This window comes from Apaloderma vittatum, unplaced genomic scaffold, assembly GCF_000703405.1.
Source record: "Apaloderma vittatum isolate BGI_N311 unplaced genomic scaffold, ASM70340v1 scaffold20927, whole genome shotgun sequence".
In the NCBI taxonomy this organism is placed as follows: Eukaryota; Metazoa; Chordata; class Aves; order Trogoniformes; family Trogonidae; genus Apaloderma; species Apaloderma vittatum.
The window spans coordinates 267-18225 of NW_009724819.1; the positions used below are offsets into that span (position 1 = coordinate 267).

Genomic DNA, 17959 nt, shown 5'->3' on the forward strand with positions numbered 1-17959 from the left:
CCATTTAATTTATGGCTGATCAAATCAGACTACAGTAATGAGATATAAAACCAAATCTTAAAAACACCTTCCCCCTCTCCACTCCCTTCTTCCTAGGCTTAACTTCACTCCTCCACCGCAGCAGCAGCGCAGGGGATGGGGAATGGGGGTTGTGGCCAGTTCATCCCAGGTTGTCTCTGCTGCTCCTTCCTTCGCAGGGTCAGGGCTCCTCACACTCTTCCCCTGCTCCGGCGTAAGTGTCCCTCGCACAGGAGACAGTCCTCCACAAACTTCTCTGACATGAGTCCTTCCCACAGGCTGCAGTTCTTCACAAGCTGCTCCAGTGTAGGTCCCTTCCACAGGCTGCGGTCCTTCGTGAACATATTGCTCCACAGGTTGTCCCCAACGGAGTCACAGTTCCTGCTAGCAAACCTGCTCCGGTCTGGGCTCCTCATTCCACAGGTTCTGTCAGGACCCTGCTTCAGTGTGGGCTTCCTACGGGGTGACAGCCTTCTTCAGGCATCCATCTGCCCTAGCGTGAGGTCCTCCACAGGCTGCTTCACCATTAACCTCCATGGGTTGCTGGGGGAGAGCCTGCCTTACCACAGTCTTCAACACAGGCTGCAGGGGAATCTCTGCTCCAGGATGTAGAGCACCTCCTCTCCTTCCTTCTTGTAGTGGTTTGACCCTGACCAGCAGCCAGGTGCCCACACAGCCACTCTCTCACCCCGCTTCTCCCATAGACAGCAGGAAAAAATATATCAAAGGGCTCAAGGTTTGAGATAAGGACAGGAAGATCACTTGCATTTACTGTCCCAGGCAAAACAGACTCGATTTGGGGGAAAATAGTTAGATTTATTAAAAAAACATAGAAGAGTAGAGAGAAATAAAAACCACCAGATCTTAAAGGAAGAAATAACACCCTCCCCCATCCCTCCCTTCTTCCCAGGCTTAACATCAATCCCGGTTTCTCCACCTTCTCCCCCTGAACGGCGCAGGGAGACAGAGAATGAGGGTTATGGTCAGTTCATCCAATGTTGGTTCCACCACTTCTTCACTCCAGAGGAGGACTCTTCACACTTCCCCAGAGCCATTGTGGTGTCCCTCTCAGGGGAGACAAGCTTCACACTCTCTTCTCCAGCGTCAGTTGTCCCACGAAGGGCAATTCATCACAAACTGGACGAGGGGCAACCCACCTCTCATGAGTCTGAGGTGCAACCCTTCAGGGGAAACTGCTCCAGCATGAGTCCCCTGCAGTGTCACAGAAGTCCCACCAGCCACCCTGCTCCAGCGTGGGCATTCACTCTTCCACAGGCTACAGGTTCTAGCAGCAACCTGCTCCAATGCTGGCTCCCCATGGGCTACAGCCCCCTTCAGGCATCCACCCACACGGCGTGGGGTCCTCTGCCCCACAGTGGACGTCTACACCCCACCCATGGGCTGCAGGGGGACAACCTGCTTCACCATGGTCTTCACCACAACCCGGGGGACTCTCTGCTCCGGTGCCTGGAGCTCATCCTCCTCCCTGCCTCTTTCTTCACTGACCTTGGTGTCTTCACAGATTCTCACTCCTCCATCTCTGTGCCAGCTGTTGCGGCGCAGTTCTTTTTCCCCGTTCTTCAATATGTTTTCTCAGAGGCGTTTCTCTCCTATCACTTTACTGACAGGCTCAGCCTTGGCCAGCAGTGGGTCCCTCTTTGGGACTGGCTGGCATTGGCTCTATTAGACTCAGGAAGCTTCTAGCAGCTTCTTACAGAAGCCACCCCTGCAGCCCCCGTGCTGCCGAAACCCAGCCAGCAAACCCAATACACTTCTTCACCGACCTTGGCGTATGTGGAGTTGCTTCACGTATTCTCTCTTGACTGCTGGTGTTGCACAGGGATTTTTTCCCCTCTCTCCTGAAACACGTTATCACAGAGGTGCTACCACCATCATCAACGAGCTCTGCCTTGGCCAGGGTTGGGTCCACCTCAGAGCTTGGCTTTATCAGACACAGGGGAAATTTCTAGCAGGTTCTCACAGAATCCAAGCCTGTAGGCCCCCCGCTACCAAACCTTGCCATTGAAATCCAAGACAGCCTGCTTTGCAGGAGCCTAAGTTAAGCAAGTAACTGTTTTGGATGTTATTTATGCAGCTGAATTAAAGTCACTAATCTTCAGCTCCAGTTGCAAGTGTGAAGTTAGAGAAAAAGAGGAGTTGCAACATATATTATTAGTGCAATTATTTATCTTCAGTATTTAACAATAAACATTACATTTAAGAAAGTTTGTATAAATGACATTTCACCACTAGTGGTATCACAAACGGAATTTAATGCATACAAATCCTCAAATATTTGTATTTCAACAAAGAAACCTGCTACAGAATGCATCTTGTTTCACAAGGACAGCTTCAGAGTAGAGGCAAGTGCATCTCAGCCACAGTAGCATAAACAGCATGCAACACATGACATTAAACAGAGGCAATGTCCGTGTTTGAAACATTAAACAAAATTTAAGATACATTAAACAATCACTTGAAACATAGGCCATGCTATAAAATGCCCTTTGCAAATGACCTTAGTCACCAAAAAACCCCCAATGAATCCTCGTTTTTTTTTAGTATTTACTGGTAAAAACTAGTATGACAGCTTCCCCAGTACATTAAAGATCTATAGTTTGGTATTTTTACAATAGAATGCATATAAAGTATTATGAAAAAAATGTTCATAATCATGTTATAAGACATCTTCAAACATTCATAAAATCCTCTCCTGGCTGAAGCTCAGAACAGTTAAGGTATTCCTAAAGATGCAGGAAAATCACTAAGATTTAATTCCCTGTAATTGCTTTTGAAATGCATTCTTCTCTTAAAGATTTTGAATTGCATATCAAAATTTGCATTCATCTGAGCAAGCCTGTTTATCTAGTGGCACAATTACTATATTCTAAGAGTTCCTTTGTCTCAGGTTTTTCAGGCTTCAGGAAACAGTTCCCTTTAAAATATGTATTTGTCTTTATATTGTGCAATGTTTTTAGAAGGGATAGGGCAGAAGTGCACTAGAGAGTTTTCTTTTTAAAAAAAGGCATTTTGAAGAAATTTTTTCTTAACATGTACACGTGATCAGAGTTCTTGGACACTGAAGAACAACTGCGTAAAAGTTATTTCCCTTACAAAAAAAGAATACACAATTCTGTAAAAATGGACTACAAAACCACAGTGCTAATAATGCCCAGATTTTTAGACCTTTATAATAAACATAGTAATGTACATACACAATTTGTGTGACACATTAAGCTTTTACGGGCAAATTTTGTCTCTTCATAAAAAATAGACTGTAATATAAAATATTAAAAACAAGCTATATAATTTGTACCACATGGAGTTTTATATATATATATATATATATGACATTTTAAAAGGACTATTATATGGTAATATATTAAAAGCTCATTTTCAAGTAAACTATGATTCAATTTCTTAGACAAGAACATGTCTATAATACATATTCCAGCAGTATGTATTCCCAGTAATCTGAAATATGCAAAATAAAGCCTGTGTAAGCTTACAGAAATTTATGTTCATGTTTCTTGATTTCAAGCCTACTCATTTTCTGCATGCAAGATTCTTGACACCTTAAATGGGAATGAAGTATTGAGGCCTATTCCAAAGGAAGTTGAATTTCTCACAGACTCAGTGAGAGCAACTCTAATCACATTTTCAAGAATGACTAATCATTTGGGTTCTTGCTTTCAAACCAAATAATACAGTTTTAAAAGCTTCTATTCTGTTGGATGTGGGCATAAAAGGGGGAGTTGCTCTGTGGTACTCTGTAAGGTCCCTCTCAAGTGCTTTTGGGAATAAAAGGTCAGAGAGACTTGACTTAAAAATACTTAATACCCATTAAGATCAAAAATTCATACATACACACATTAGTGATTAGATTTAAGATCTATATGACCTCCACTGGATAAACAAAACAGTTATAAACATTATATACAGCAATTTAATCCACTCCCCTCCCCCCTCAAATCAGGTTTCTTAGGTGCTTATCATTAATCTCAATTACAGTTGAGAAGTTCTGAATGATTCCTACTTTAAGCAGTGAACAGCTATACTCCAGATAGCTCGTAACACTGGCATTCCTTAAAGAAACGGAGGATGAGTTCCAGGTCCAGTAATTGCAGGAGTACCAGAGCTTGGCCTAGCATGAACCTGGTTTTTGGTTACAAAAGCAGTTATGCTATACTTTTTTTTTTTTGCTTCAAAATCTTCTCAGAAACATAATTGTATTTTTGTAGAGCAATACCTAATAAAACAACGTAAGCACAGTACATTTTATCTACAGTTGTTTTGTAATTGCATTGCTATATGTAAATATATTTAAGTTAAAAAATAACATTACATTTTAATGGTGGCAAAACAGCAAGGACTTTGCCAGCTCTTTCCTACTGCAAATCATAATAAATGCTTGCCTTTAAAACTAATTCTTCAGTGGCTATTACAAGTGACACAGTCCATTAAACAAATTTAGTCTATTAAAATATATATGTTCTGAAATTCACTGGAAAGAATTTAATTTCAAGAAATTGTCTACATACAAGATCTTTCTCATTAATAGTCACTTGAATGGGCCGTTCTTAGCGGGGAAATCACTGTCTTGGAAGGAAGAGAAAGGCATACAGGAATAGGTCATATTCATTAATTGGTAGGTGTTTCTGTTTCTGCTTTCCCCATTGGTGCCTCAGGAAAAAGCAGTTTTCTAAGGATGTTTGCATAGAATGGTCCGTACACTTTTTTATTAAAGTTTACAATGCTCGCATACTGAGATCCAACCAACTCCATCTCCGTCTGAATCACAGAAAGGCCTCCTGGCATAGCAGGCATACACTTCTGAACGCTTGGGAGAGCAAGCAAGCTTCTCATGAAGAACTGGATTCGTTTGTCTGAAATGGAATATAAAATATCAAGTCTGCTCAGAACAAATGCAAACTCCGGACAAAGCTACACTCGCTGTTGTAAAGTGCCTTGCACATCAGCACAGCAAGAAAAAAAGAAAATATCCAGCAATGTCCCTCCCAACCCCGTGCTGCTTTTAAAGTTGGCTCCTGCAAGGTAGACACAGGATAAACCTCCTGCAACAAGTTACATTACCTATTATGAAGCAGACTCAAAAAGAAAAAAACACTAGGTTTAAACTCAGAACTGTCAGAAGGGAGACCGAATAGCACTAATTTTTCCAAGTTCTTCAAAATACTAGCCTATGTAGGCTTGTTAGTACAAACACTTTTGCTATTATTTCTATGTACGATTAACCATGCTCTCTGCAGCACACCAAGTACATAATCTCCAGGCAAACAACATTTCCTTACTCTTAGTTGACCCAGTATTTTGCTGCAGTAAGAAACTGCTTTTAAGAAATAATTAGAGAGCTGACTAGGCTTGCTGGGAGTAAGTTCATATACAGGCACATACAATAAGAGAATTATGTATTATCATACTAACCAATCAAGCAACTGATAGGATTATTCTCCTCAACAATGTGAGCAATCTGACCCACTAAATTACTCTGCATTTCTTCACTAAGAGCAGGAAGACCTCTTTCGGTTAGAGACCTGTTCACTTTGCTGCAAATCTGGACACCAATAGCATTCAAAGCCTCCTTCAAATCAAAAGTTCTGGAAAAAAAAAAAGTAGAAAAGCATTAGCTTTTGGAGGTTTTGTAGCACAGGTTGTAAGGTGACCTTACTTATCTCCCTTTCATTCTCAACCTGCTCTGTGCAATGAGAGAATTTAGAAAAGTTATCTTTTGCAGATTTATGTACAGGACAGATCTCCATGTGGAAGAAAATAAAGGACCTAACTGTAATTCAAATGGGAAAAATCGTTTCAACTGTGCAGCAGTGACACCCATTCATTTTGCCCTTATGCTCAGGTGTTTTCCTGGCCCACATGCACAGCATTTCATAAGGAAAAAGACCAGTGGAAAACTATTTTATGAGACAAGACTGCATCAGACTTGTAGTGCAAGTGGCAACAGAAATAGGCAGCTAGATAGCTTAAACTAGCTACAAGTTCGAAGCAACTGGCCAGACAAATTTGGTGAATGTATTGCCACAGTCTCTCCACTGTTAGGAGCAAATGAATTAACTGTAGTACTAGGCTCCAAATTCTTTAGGCTAGCATCAAGATTAAGATTTCATGAAAGCACAACTTTGAAAACCTGTGTCTAACATACAGTGGACTTATGTCATAAAGGGAATATAGATAAGTAAAATTTCATGATTTTCTATAATTAAAATTCACTAGCTAAGACATTTGAATTGTCTCCAGGGGTTTTAAGATCCACCTGATATTTGGTTTAGTTAAAAAAAATTAAAATATATATATGTGTGTGTGTGAGAGAGAGAAGTGATAAAAAACAAGCCTTACTTCTTGTTCATGCCTTCAAGAAGGGGGACAGAGATCCTTTTCAGCTGGTCAGCAAAATCAGGCACATCTACGATTGCTGCACCCACCATATTGTTTGTGATGAGACAAACACAAGCTATGATTTTTAATTGATTAAGCTTTTCTCTCAGCTCCTGAAGACGAACTTCATCTGTTATTAGAGTCTAGAATTGAAACAATAATAAGTAAGTTAGAAATATGGAACGGGAGAGGGAGGGAAAAGTACAGATACAGGATGTAGTCATGAAGCATTGATATTTTTCATCACAAATATACAAAGTCAGAGGAGACAACGCTGAAATACCCTAAATATGCAGTATTGCACCAAGTGGCGTTATGTACGAATACCAGAAGCAAGCCTGATGGGAAGAAAGATAATGCCTTCAGTGCAAAGGGAACTAAAGACATTGCATCTCATCCCTCATCACTGCTGACAAAAAACTCAGCCCACGATGTGGAATGCTCAGGGGATCCAGAGGACATTGTAGTGATCAAGGTTACAGATAGAATAGTCCTCTGGATTCAGCTCTCCTTTGACAAGTGCTGTAAATCTGTAAACTGATGGACAGTGACAAACAACTGCGTGTAAAAATCATCAGAGCAGGTTCTGCAAGTGATACATAACCTCCTACAGGCAGAAAAAAAAAAAAACAAACAAACCCAGAACAGTTGATCATACCAAGAATATAACTAACTCCCATGACAAGAGGTGGGTGGAGTGACTTTTAGGTTAAGAAGAGTTTGTTTTAACCAAATCCCTCCACCAAGAATCACAGGAGCAGTAATTACTGTGTGGCAGTAATTTTATAGTATGACAAACTAGATCCACCAGAGCACACCTGTGTGTGCAAGTCTTGCTCAAAACTGTTCAAAGGGGAAGAATAAGGTGGTTTCCCTTCCGTCCACTGACACAGAGCATTAAGAGCATCCCCACGTATTCTGCAAATTCTCTGCATAATTAGAGCTAAGGCGCTCACTGCAGATGCTAATTTTAGCCCTGACTGATGGCCAGTTTCAAATTGGCTTTACAGAAAGTTGCAGAGGTCAGTAATCAGAAATGAAGAACTGGTCACTGATTCTTGAAGCAGTAGTTTATATGCACCGAGAAAGGGTGAATACTTTAGAGGGCTTCCAGTTTTTACCGATTCTGTTCTAAAGCAAGAGTGGTCCTAACAATTCCTAAAAACAGGATGCTACAGTCTCAAACATACTGAAAGCCAAGTGCTGTCAGTATAAGGTCCAGCCTTTGACCATGGCCAAGACTGCTCTAAGGGTGGAGCCAGTGAGCTAGGTTGGATAGAAGGAAAAAGACATCGTTCTTCTCTAGTTGTTAACTTGCCCGTCTCATATTTCAAAAAGCAACCTAGCATATGCTCCCCTAAACTCCAAATCTACTCTTCAGAAGTTGAAGTGCAAGAGAACACCTACTGTCATCAACAGCAGGATTATTACAGCACACCAGTGTTTTCATACAGCTAGAAATCTGAAGACTACTGAAATAACATTTCTTACCTCTGGAATTGTTTTGCGATAATCCCATTGTAACAGTTTCAAGTAGCTGTTGTTTAGCACCAGTGTAGGACTAATAATTGGTTTAGAAGTACTATCAGCACAAGGGGATGATGAAGATTCATCAGAAATAGATGACAGTTCATCTTCTATTGATTCCTTTATCCATTCAGTTGTGAGATCTAGGGCACCTAAGCATTACAAATCAGCACAGACTGACTGCAGGCTCTCATCAAAATAAGCAATAGCTTGAGGAGAAGAATTATACACATAAACAAAAGTATGGACCTCTTAAGACTAAACAAACATAAAGCACAGCTGAGTATTCACCCATGTAAATTCTCTCGATAGCTTTGTTCCACTTGATCACCTTCCATTGGTCACCTTAATACTCTAGCTAGCTTGTACAAACCCAATAACAAATTGTTAGGACTTCAGCCAAGATTTTGGGGTGAAAAAGCATCAAAGTTTGAGTTCGCAAAGCATTTTTTTCCCTTTTCTAGGGAAAGCACTTAATGGGTGGGGCACAGGACTGCAAAAGTAGATAAACTGTTGTTAACAGCAAATGAAATGCTGTTAAAGAGGTCTTCTCAGGCTGCTATATAAACACAAAAGGGTGTATCAGTGGCTCAGGGTTCCCATTACAGCAGCCCCTGCTCCAGATTTTACTAAGTTTACTTCTTCTTCTTGGAGGATACATTTTCCTGAACACTGTTTAGCCATATTACACAAAACCTGTAACAGTGGATCAAGTTGACTTTGCATCACTTAAGAAATTTTCCTCAGTGACTGCTTGGTTTTTTTTGATTAAAAAAAATTGCTGCCAACTTTCAAGCACACTATCTGGTTTTATATGTTTACTTCAGGCTAAAAACAGACTTGCTGCATACAAAAAGAGACAGTCTCATCTTTCAGTATGCAGGGCTTCTGCTTCCAGACAGTAACAGTCATTATTACTTTGTTTCTCAGATACCAACCCATTTAGCAAATACAAGTTTGTCTGAAAGTGTCCCGGATTATAGATAAACATATTTCATAATAAGTTAAGCAATTGCCCATTGACAGCTTGCCTATCAAAGAATTTTTGCATGAGTTAGATCCAGACAAGAAATCAAAGTTTTTCTCCAAATTAACTGCAACAGATAGAATTTATAGCATGTCTTAAAATAGTCCACTTTAAAAAGAAAGTTCTAAATTAAATATAGCATGATACCTACTTGGTGTTTCTTCAAGAATCTCCTGGAATTTTGTTCTTTCATAGTCCACCAAATTACGCTGAAGGTATGGCCTAAGGTTTTGAATTGTGTAATTAGCCATATCCACTTTCATCAGGTCCAGAACATGGAATATTTGTCTGAAAATAAGAGTATAAAATTTGACAATTACAGTAACATCTTGATTCTAACTAGCACACATGAAGTACATCTACATCATCATTTAAATTTCAATTCTAGGTGAAGTAAACTCCTTCATTGCTATTTCAGTGTAACAGACACATTACCCATCTTCCAGGATGCTTGAAAGACTATTGGGTCTAGGGCTTGATGTAACTCACATGTTGCATGGCTAAATGCTACAACCCTGTAACAGATGCAAATGGGTTTTCAAGAACTATATAAAATCGTACATTTTGGCCTAAAAGAACAGATTTTAACTATAACACTCTAACTGCACGAAGAGAGCCAATCCTCATCCAATTGCTTCAGTCCCTGTACAGGATTCAACTTGCAATAAAACAGCAGAACAATAACTGTCATTTATTCTTAATATTTCAGTATACCTCAGGAGCTGTAAAGCAGTTTCTGCCCTTTTATGTAAGTATTTTGCTCAAATTCAAGAAATAATATCTTTACTAAAGAGATTTTAAATCCCAAGTTTGGCCTCCTAGAAGGAGCATGCATAAAAAGCTCAAGACAGAACACTACAAATGTGGTGCTTAAATTTTCTAAGGATGAACAAAACTGGAAAAGCAGTCTTGGAAACACAGATCACTGCAAGAGTGCTTCTGTTTGTTTGTTTTTCAGTGGCTTAGATATTCAGAGCTGGTCACATTTGATCTAGGCATTCTACTCATTTCATTAAAAACTAAGATACACATAATATTCTGGTCACAGTCATAGCTCCTCCCCTTTATATATATAAGAGTATAAGAGTTTTCTTATAGTTTGAAAACGAGCGTTACATAAATTGGCACAATTAAGAATTTTTTTAAGACTTTACCCAACTCTTCCACTGCCCAGCACTTTCAGAAGAGGCTTTTCCCACTAAAAAAACATCCAAATACTTACCTCAGTAATTCTACGATATTGTCAGTTGCTTTTAACTGTTTTATATCATTGTCTCTTATTGGAGCACATAACTTTCCCATAGTATTGATGATATAGTTAGCTAATCCATGAATATCAACAGCATTATGTTGTGCCTGCTGTCTTATAAGATCTGTATCTAGAACTTCACAAATTTGATTTTGAATTCTGTTTGCTCCAGGAGTCAGGAAAGAAAGAAGAATCTAAAGTAAAGGAAGAAAAGAGAAAACCTTATCAATAAAAAAATCAAGTCATTTAGTAAACACACTGAAGTAAGATTTTAATATTAATGTCAAGTGTATTTAGCTGACCAGCTATAGCAAGATATGTTAAGACTAAACATTATCTAAGGCAGCAAGAAAAAAGGGCTGTTAAAAAGACTGCAGTACAGTTCTGCAAAGTTTGCTCAAAGCTGGTAAACCACAAAGCACATGAACAACTCCAAAACCGGGAGGCTTCCCTGTGAAACAAAGGCTTACTGACATAAAATTTTAAGAGACTTAGTATTGTGCCAGGAGTGAAGGTTTGTATGTTCCCTTGTGCGATGATCATAACCAATCATTCCTGTGGGCAGGTGCAGGCACATCTATACACTCCTCTTCATGCCCCAAGCTCACAGTACGTTGCTGGAAAGAGGCAAGCAGAGATGCAAAGCTTTGAGAAAAGAGCTGACCTGCAACCAGCCATCATGCCACGAAAGCCAAGGACACATGCCACCATGTGTCTGTGGTCATATTCATGGTTAATATAAATACACTATTAGTAACGCCTATTTGCAGTTCTGCATAATCATGGTTTCATCTTTAAAGAAAGAACTTGCAGGTGTTGGCTTCACCGAGTCAGCAGACCCTTTGAGACTCTCAGACCTGAGCTGACAAAGTGATCCTGGGGCACAGGGGAAGAAAAACATTACCTCCTTGATTTCCTCAAAAAGCTTGATAGCATGTTCATATTCAGGAGGATCTTCATTCAGTTCCGATTCCAAGTGATCCCAAAATGCCTTGTGCACAATTTGTTTCACTGTGCCTGCAAAGCTGGGGAAGAAGTCAATTAGATATAGAAAAGATTCCCAACTAGCTTTCACCCTTGGTAAGTGTTTTAATTAGCCTCGTCAGGAAACACACACCACCTCACCATCCCTGCAACCACATCTTTCTTGCCTAGTAAATCATCAGCTCCTAAACATTGTCTAGACTGACAAGTCTTTATAAAATACTTGTATTTTAGGAAAGTGGTGCTGATAATCCAGATGTAGGTGAAGAGCTATTACCTTTCCTTTCTCCTTATGACTTGGTATCTATTGTCCTAATCTGATATGTTAGGTGTTTAGCTTTCTCAAAACCTGTTCTCTGTTGTATAACCAATTATCAGTTACAGGACTCATGCAATTAAAAACTTTAGAAAACTTAGATAAAAACAAAGTAAAGACCAGAGCCATTCTTAACATTAGACATTTTAGCTACCTACATTAGAGAAGTTGCTTCTTACTTGTTCTGGATGTCCAAGTATTTTTGTATCTGTTCCGGGGCTATCATTACAGCTGTGTTCTCAATGAGCTCTATCTGACCGCTGTGGCACCAGTGAACTAATACATACAACTGCGGAGAAGGCCATCATTTCATCCTGCCCCAGGGCTGCACAGAACAGACCACTACAGGCCTTCACATTGCATTATCAGCTTTTATCTTCCACATGACATTTAAGATGGAGCAATATGCTCCCAGACAGTGTATCAACTGAGCTGGACTGCACCACCTGTTCCAAGCAAGACAGCTTTGACAGCAACTCCTAGAGGTGCAGTATAAAAATCTGTAGCCTTCCAAGATGTTTTAGTTTGATTTTTGAGGGCTGGGTGAGTGCTCTTTAGTTTTTAATTAGCCACTCCATTCATTTTCCCTCTCTTCCCAACTCCAGTGTGCTGTTTTACAAAACTCAGGCTCTTACCTGTTTTGCGGGAAGCATTCATGCTTTATGCAAAAATTTGCATTTACAGCAATTTCATGAGCTAGAGACAAGTCTGTCAGATTTCTTGCAGCTGCCATCAGTTCATCGAACGTAATAACCTTGGGAGGGCTTGCTGCTGGAACAAAGATTGAGTCAAGCCAAATAGCTATTGTTGGTAAGTGCAATTGAAAATACTAAAATGCAGACATTTTACTACCTACTAACCAAACTCTAGCACTCTAGAAGACATAACCTAAGATTACCAGGTCTTTATATCTTTTAAAAACACTAACATGGGAAACTCCCAGCTTATCAGGGGTGTGTGAGGGTAATACCACAGAAGCCCCATAACTTATTTAGGAGCAATTTCCTATTTCTGCATCTTAACTAAGATATCTTTTTCCATTTAAAAGGGGATCTTGCATTCCACAGATTTGCTACTGACTGTTCTGCAAAACCCACCAGACCAAAAGCATGAGCAATAACATATACCAGATGCCCATTTTAAATCTGAGGACATAATGGCTATATTGTGGTTTTATTGCCTGTAGAGATGGTTCTGAAGTTACTGACTTGAGAACCCCTCACTTATGTTCGATAGCAGATGCACCCTAAGTTACATTCCTTTTTTTTTAAAAAAAAGTTAATATAACAGAAACTACATATTGGAAAGCAAGAGTAAATCCCCAAAGTTTCTATATCCACAAATTTCATCGTTTGATTTAGTATTTGAAATGAAACCTTTAAAGACAGCCAGTAAAGAAAGACAGACTAAGCTGCTAACTGCAGGACCACTAACAAACTTGTTTTAATTGTAAGACTTCACTTACACAAGCACCAAAAAGTATGCATGGTCTGAGAATGCTTACAGACGTAAACATGAAGCACACCTTAAAGTTTTATTTATCATTACTCAAAAATAGCTTCCTTGTGCAAATGTGTGTTTTCCATTTCATTTTCATATTTATGAAAGAAAAAACAGGAAAATCAGATTAAGTCCACGTAACTTGATCTAATATTATAGATGCACAAGTTACAGAATTAGTTTTTAAGTGCGCGGAGCAAACAGAAGACACACATCCTCTGCACAAAGACGTATTTGTTTGACCGGCAACTGCTACCAACATCAAGATTAGCCCAAGATCAGGATGTCCATGGCAGCACACTTTTCTTACGCTTTCTGAAGGAGTGCACAAGGAGACCCCCACGGATACAGCTGCTGGTGGCGTTCCACACGCAAGGAGATGCGCTGCTTCACAGCAGAGAGAAAGCCATGCCTCTCTCTTAATGCTCTTAAAGAGACATTCAGAATCCCAGGTTCTACCCACAACAGCAAAGAGAAATGAGATAAGTTAGCCTTATCCATCTATGCACAGCGCCGGTAAGGCTGAAATAGGCTTACACGCTGGGGAACTGGGTTTGCTTGAGGAATCACTGTTAAAGCTCTGCCTTGAATATTCAGAGTCACTGGAAGAAGCTGTGCTTTCAGAGAGCCGTGAAGAATCCGAATCACTGTTCTGGTCATCGCTGAGAGGCATTCTGAGTCACTTTAGCTGCTACAGTAAACAAGACCTAGAAAGACAAATGCACTTCCTGTAAAAACAGCCCTTATCTTTTGTTTGTTTCTCAGAGGTCCAATACTGATCATTTTATTGTGAATGAACAAGCCTTTCTGAAAAAGGCGGTCTGACATGCAGAATCATAGTTATTAACAAACTACACCTGTTCTGCAAGAAAGTCTTCTACCTTCTACTGTTTCATACCTTAATTATGTTAGAGACAGGCTACAAATTGTTTATATTTAAAAAAGAAAAAACCCAAAACACAACTATCCACAGTAACCCCTAGAGCTGCTTGTTGTCAAAATTTCGGAAGCTCTTAACACCCATAAAAGGCATCTCATGCCGTTACCATCCCCCACCTGAGCTGACCAGCAAGTAATGTTTAGCAATGAGCTTCCTTCCACAAAGGGACTCCGCTGAGTGTAACAACTCAGAGGCAAACACAGAAGTTACGGGGGGAGAAAAAGCAATCGATTCAAAATACTCCATTTCTGACAGGGTGTAGCTGAATCTCTGTCCGGCTGCTGTAGGTGGGTCTTTACTCAGATCAAGAATGGCATAGACCCAAAAAACACTCCTCCTCAGAGCAAGGGTGAATAGCTTTACTGTTTTAAGTTAAATGGTAATTCTGAGCCTCTAACATGATATTCAGCACACATGACAAACAACACCAAGAAGTGTCATGCTTCATAGCGCTTCTGTCTACATAAAGAAACTGCCTCCCAGGCAGATAATCTGCAACTGCAGAGTATTTGGACAGCTGCATAGTGCGATAGAGATGATTAATAGCTGTATGACAGGAAGTGAAAAATATGTTCATAATCATATTAAAATGAGAACCTGGAAGTCAGCCATAATTACTACCAAAGGAATTTGGCCCAGATACCAAAAGTAGCTGTCCGTCTTTGATTATGGCCATGAAGCATACTGGCATAGACTTTTATGAAGAAACATAGCCAACGATGTCTTCTGTCAGCAAATTTAAGTAATACAAGTTCATTTATGATTAAATTGCATCAACTTCAGCAGTTGCACTTTGCAACTGTTGAACTTGGAAAAAGCTACTTTTGGCAGCAAAAGTACAATCTTCGCATGTACTTTAGCAAGTCAGCCTACTGTGGGGTCAAAAGAGACAGAAGGAAGTAAGAATGAAGACTTCTTTACGCTGGCACCTACTCAGAGCTTAAAGCATCTGATTTTTTGGCTACCAGCTCATCCTCAATAGCCCTTTATAACCTGATGGGGTATTATGCTTATTACACTGATGAGTAGTCCCCTGTTAATTGAGATGATTAACATTTGTTAAGTGCATGTTTACTTGTCCTCCTCTCCCAAGAGGAAAGAGGATGCATGCAAGTGCCTTACACAATGTTGTAGGCAGTTTTTTGTAAAAAGAATTAATCACATAGGCAAGAAGACAGCTTTATTATCTTGCTGGAGAAGCCTGATCAAAACTCGCTCTTGCTGGATATAGAGGTCACAGCTTCAAGATTTCCAGCACTAACAGCGATCCTTAACATCAGAGCTCTTCTATTTCGCACAGCAACTTTGTAATTTCCAACAAGCAACTGAAAGTAAGCTAATATTTAAAACAGTATTGACCCAATGAGACTAATTGTAAGAGAAACCAGAAAAACAAAGGGACGACATATTTTTGACCTGTAAATTGCATCTGTTTAAGCTACATTTAGAAATGAGTTGCTAATACTATGCAAGAGACAAACTATTTATTTGATTAAGATCTGTGTTACAGATCTCAAAGCTAGCACTGAATAGAAACTAGTTGTGACAAGTAACCTAACTGTCAAACGTGCTCCAGGTTCTTGATGTGGAACCGCTCACTTAAATACACTAACCCTAGAGAGCCAAAGCTTGTATTACCCTCCTGCTATTGTTTCTGGATCAGCATCAGAACACTAGTTCCAGGCTTTAATCGTGTATAAAACCCCTTTAGTCATATATAAATAACTAACCTCCAAAAGGTTAATGTTGCACGTGGTCCATTGAAAGATCTGATTAATGTTGCTTGCAGTGTACTGGCCCAAAAGTTCTTTAAATCACTCTCCTAGTATGAGCACTTCAAGATGTGTCTACTCCTTCAGTCTATGTGTTATGAACATGGAAGAAATTAAATGACCATTAAAAAAAAACAACAACAAAATTCTCACGCAATTTACACAACACCACTTCAAGAACTTCCTTGTAACTGACAGAATAATTATAAGAAATATTCAAATTTGTAAATATTCAGATTTGCAAGGTGATCCTGACAGAAGTTCTAGATGAGCCATGGAGGCAAGTCAGCATTGCCATTTTCTACCCTAGTTTTGATTAACCAAATGTTTTAGGGAAAAATTAAAATTCTTTATATGTTAAGTCTCTACACAGGAGTTCCAGCAAAGGATCTTTTGGAAACAAATACTTGCATTTCAAAGAGGCCCATGACAAATTTAGATATATCTAGACCATACCTGTTCCTACAATACATGCACACATACAGATAGCACAGCTGTCAGTAGAGTGCTTCAGAAGGCTTCATTTAAATAAGAAGCTTCAACAATGCAACAGGAGATCACACACTTGAAAAGACACTGCAATCTCTGCCACAGTAAACTTATTCCATAGTAGGATGCCTCATATGGAATGGCAAGGAAGAATACGTGTATTCTGCAGATTCAGAATATTAGTGCTAAATCCTCAGTTTAAAAGATAAACAAAGCAGCAAGCACATCAAAGTAAGCATACAGGAATATACAAGGAGAATCTAGATACAACATCTCCAGCTTATAAACGTGCTACCCAACAGCTAAAAAGCTTACAGAAAAGTACATTCATTAAGCATATCAAAGGGAAGTACAAACCAAAAAAGGATATTTCTAGTTAGTTACAACAATAGGCAACCGAGTTACTCAGTTCTTTCTTTATAGTGTGCACTGGAAGAGCTGCTTTTCCTTATGCTTTTGTGGACAGTATGGAGCCTCTCATAAGTTAAAGGGCAAGTTCACACATAATTTTAAATTTATATTATTACAATTTCCAAGTAAAAATATTTCAGAAAGCCCTTTAGCATTCCATGATCTCTATAACTCATCATCTTGAATAGAAAATACCAGCTTACTTGGAATTGTTCATTAGGTATGACATATTAGGCTGTTGTTTTAATACACAGCTTAATATCCTAGCTATTCTATTAACAGGTCAGTCTGTGGTTACAACATGCTTTACTCTTCCTGCATTAAAACCAATCCATGTTTACTTTTATATTAAGTTGGATACCTTCACATCAGGCTTCATTACACTGCTTGCCTTCTTTCTATCAGTGCTATTTTCAGGGTTTGTTTTAAGGATAAACTCTAAATGGGAGACCGAGTTAAAAATACATTCTAAATGTACAAAAATCTAAGATTCCAGCTATTTTCACAGGGAAGAACTGAATTATCGTGGTTTCTATTGCTATTTAGACAGTTTGGGACTATTTGGTAAAGATGCAACAAATGCAACCCTGTAGATGCCTAAAGGCATCTTGCTCTTACATGGTCACATCCCCCAACCCCATTATTCACTTAGAACTGATCAAGGCTGCAAGATCAGATGACTTTTAGAGAACACAAGCAGGCTTTTTATTCCTGAAGGCTTCCTTTATTAGTTATTTTATGAAGTACCTGAGAAAAAGACGACAACAGTTTGGAAGGCCCCCCCCCCCCCTTCAGATGCTATCTTCAAGAAAAGTTTTTCCGCTGACCTGCTTTATTCAAGCAAAGTCTCTCCAGGCAGGCACGCTTTTTAAGTGCTCTGTTCAGTTCTACCAACACAAATCTCTTAACTTTGTTTACTCCACTGGCCTTACATCCCGACTATCTCCAAGCTGGCATCGACCAAATCGCGTTTGGGCTCGAGTTTCCCTTCCCCTGACCCCACCTTTGCCAGCACTCGCTGGACAGGAGCAGAAAAGCGCCTTTGTTACGCGTTACAGAATCTTTTCACGCCTTATTTTTTGACAGCTTTAGAGCGGCGGGGGGGAAGGGGTGGGGGGAGCGGCAGGGCCGCCGCCGGCTCCTCCTCTTCCTCCATCTGTTTCGGCCTCCGTCTCCTCCCCCGGCCCCATGTTTTTAAAGAGTTACCGGAGGCAGGAGTTTGGCACTCGCCCACCAAAACAAACAAGCGTTTCTAAGGGCAGGCCCGGGGCAGGGGAGGGAGGAAAAGCGAAGAAGAACCCTCTCTCTGCCAGGC

General features: G+C 39.8%; 1 protein-coding gene across 1 annotated transcript; it reads right to left on the minus strand.

The window, feature by feature from the left end:
- Window positions 1-4653: 4653 nt before the first annotated feature.
- TCP11L2 (t-complex 11, testis-specific-like 2) lies at window positions 4654-13705 on the minus strand. The gene is made up of 9 exons (XM_009872674.1): window positions 13570-13705; window positions 12168-12303; window positions 11137-11257; window positions 10206-10426; window positions 9135-9271; window positions 7921-8108; window positions 6391-6572; window positions 5464-5636; window positions 4654-4904 (listed from the first exon to the last, which is right to left on the minus strand). The coding sequence occupies exons 1-9, from the start codon at window positions 13703-13705 to the stop codon at window positions 4660-4662; spliced, it is 1539 nt and encodes a 512-aa protein (XP_009870976.1). The 3' UTR covers window positions 4654-4659.
- Between the last annotated feature and the right edge of the window lie 4254 nt (window positions 13706-17959).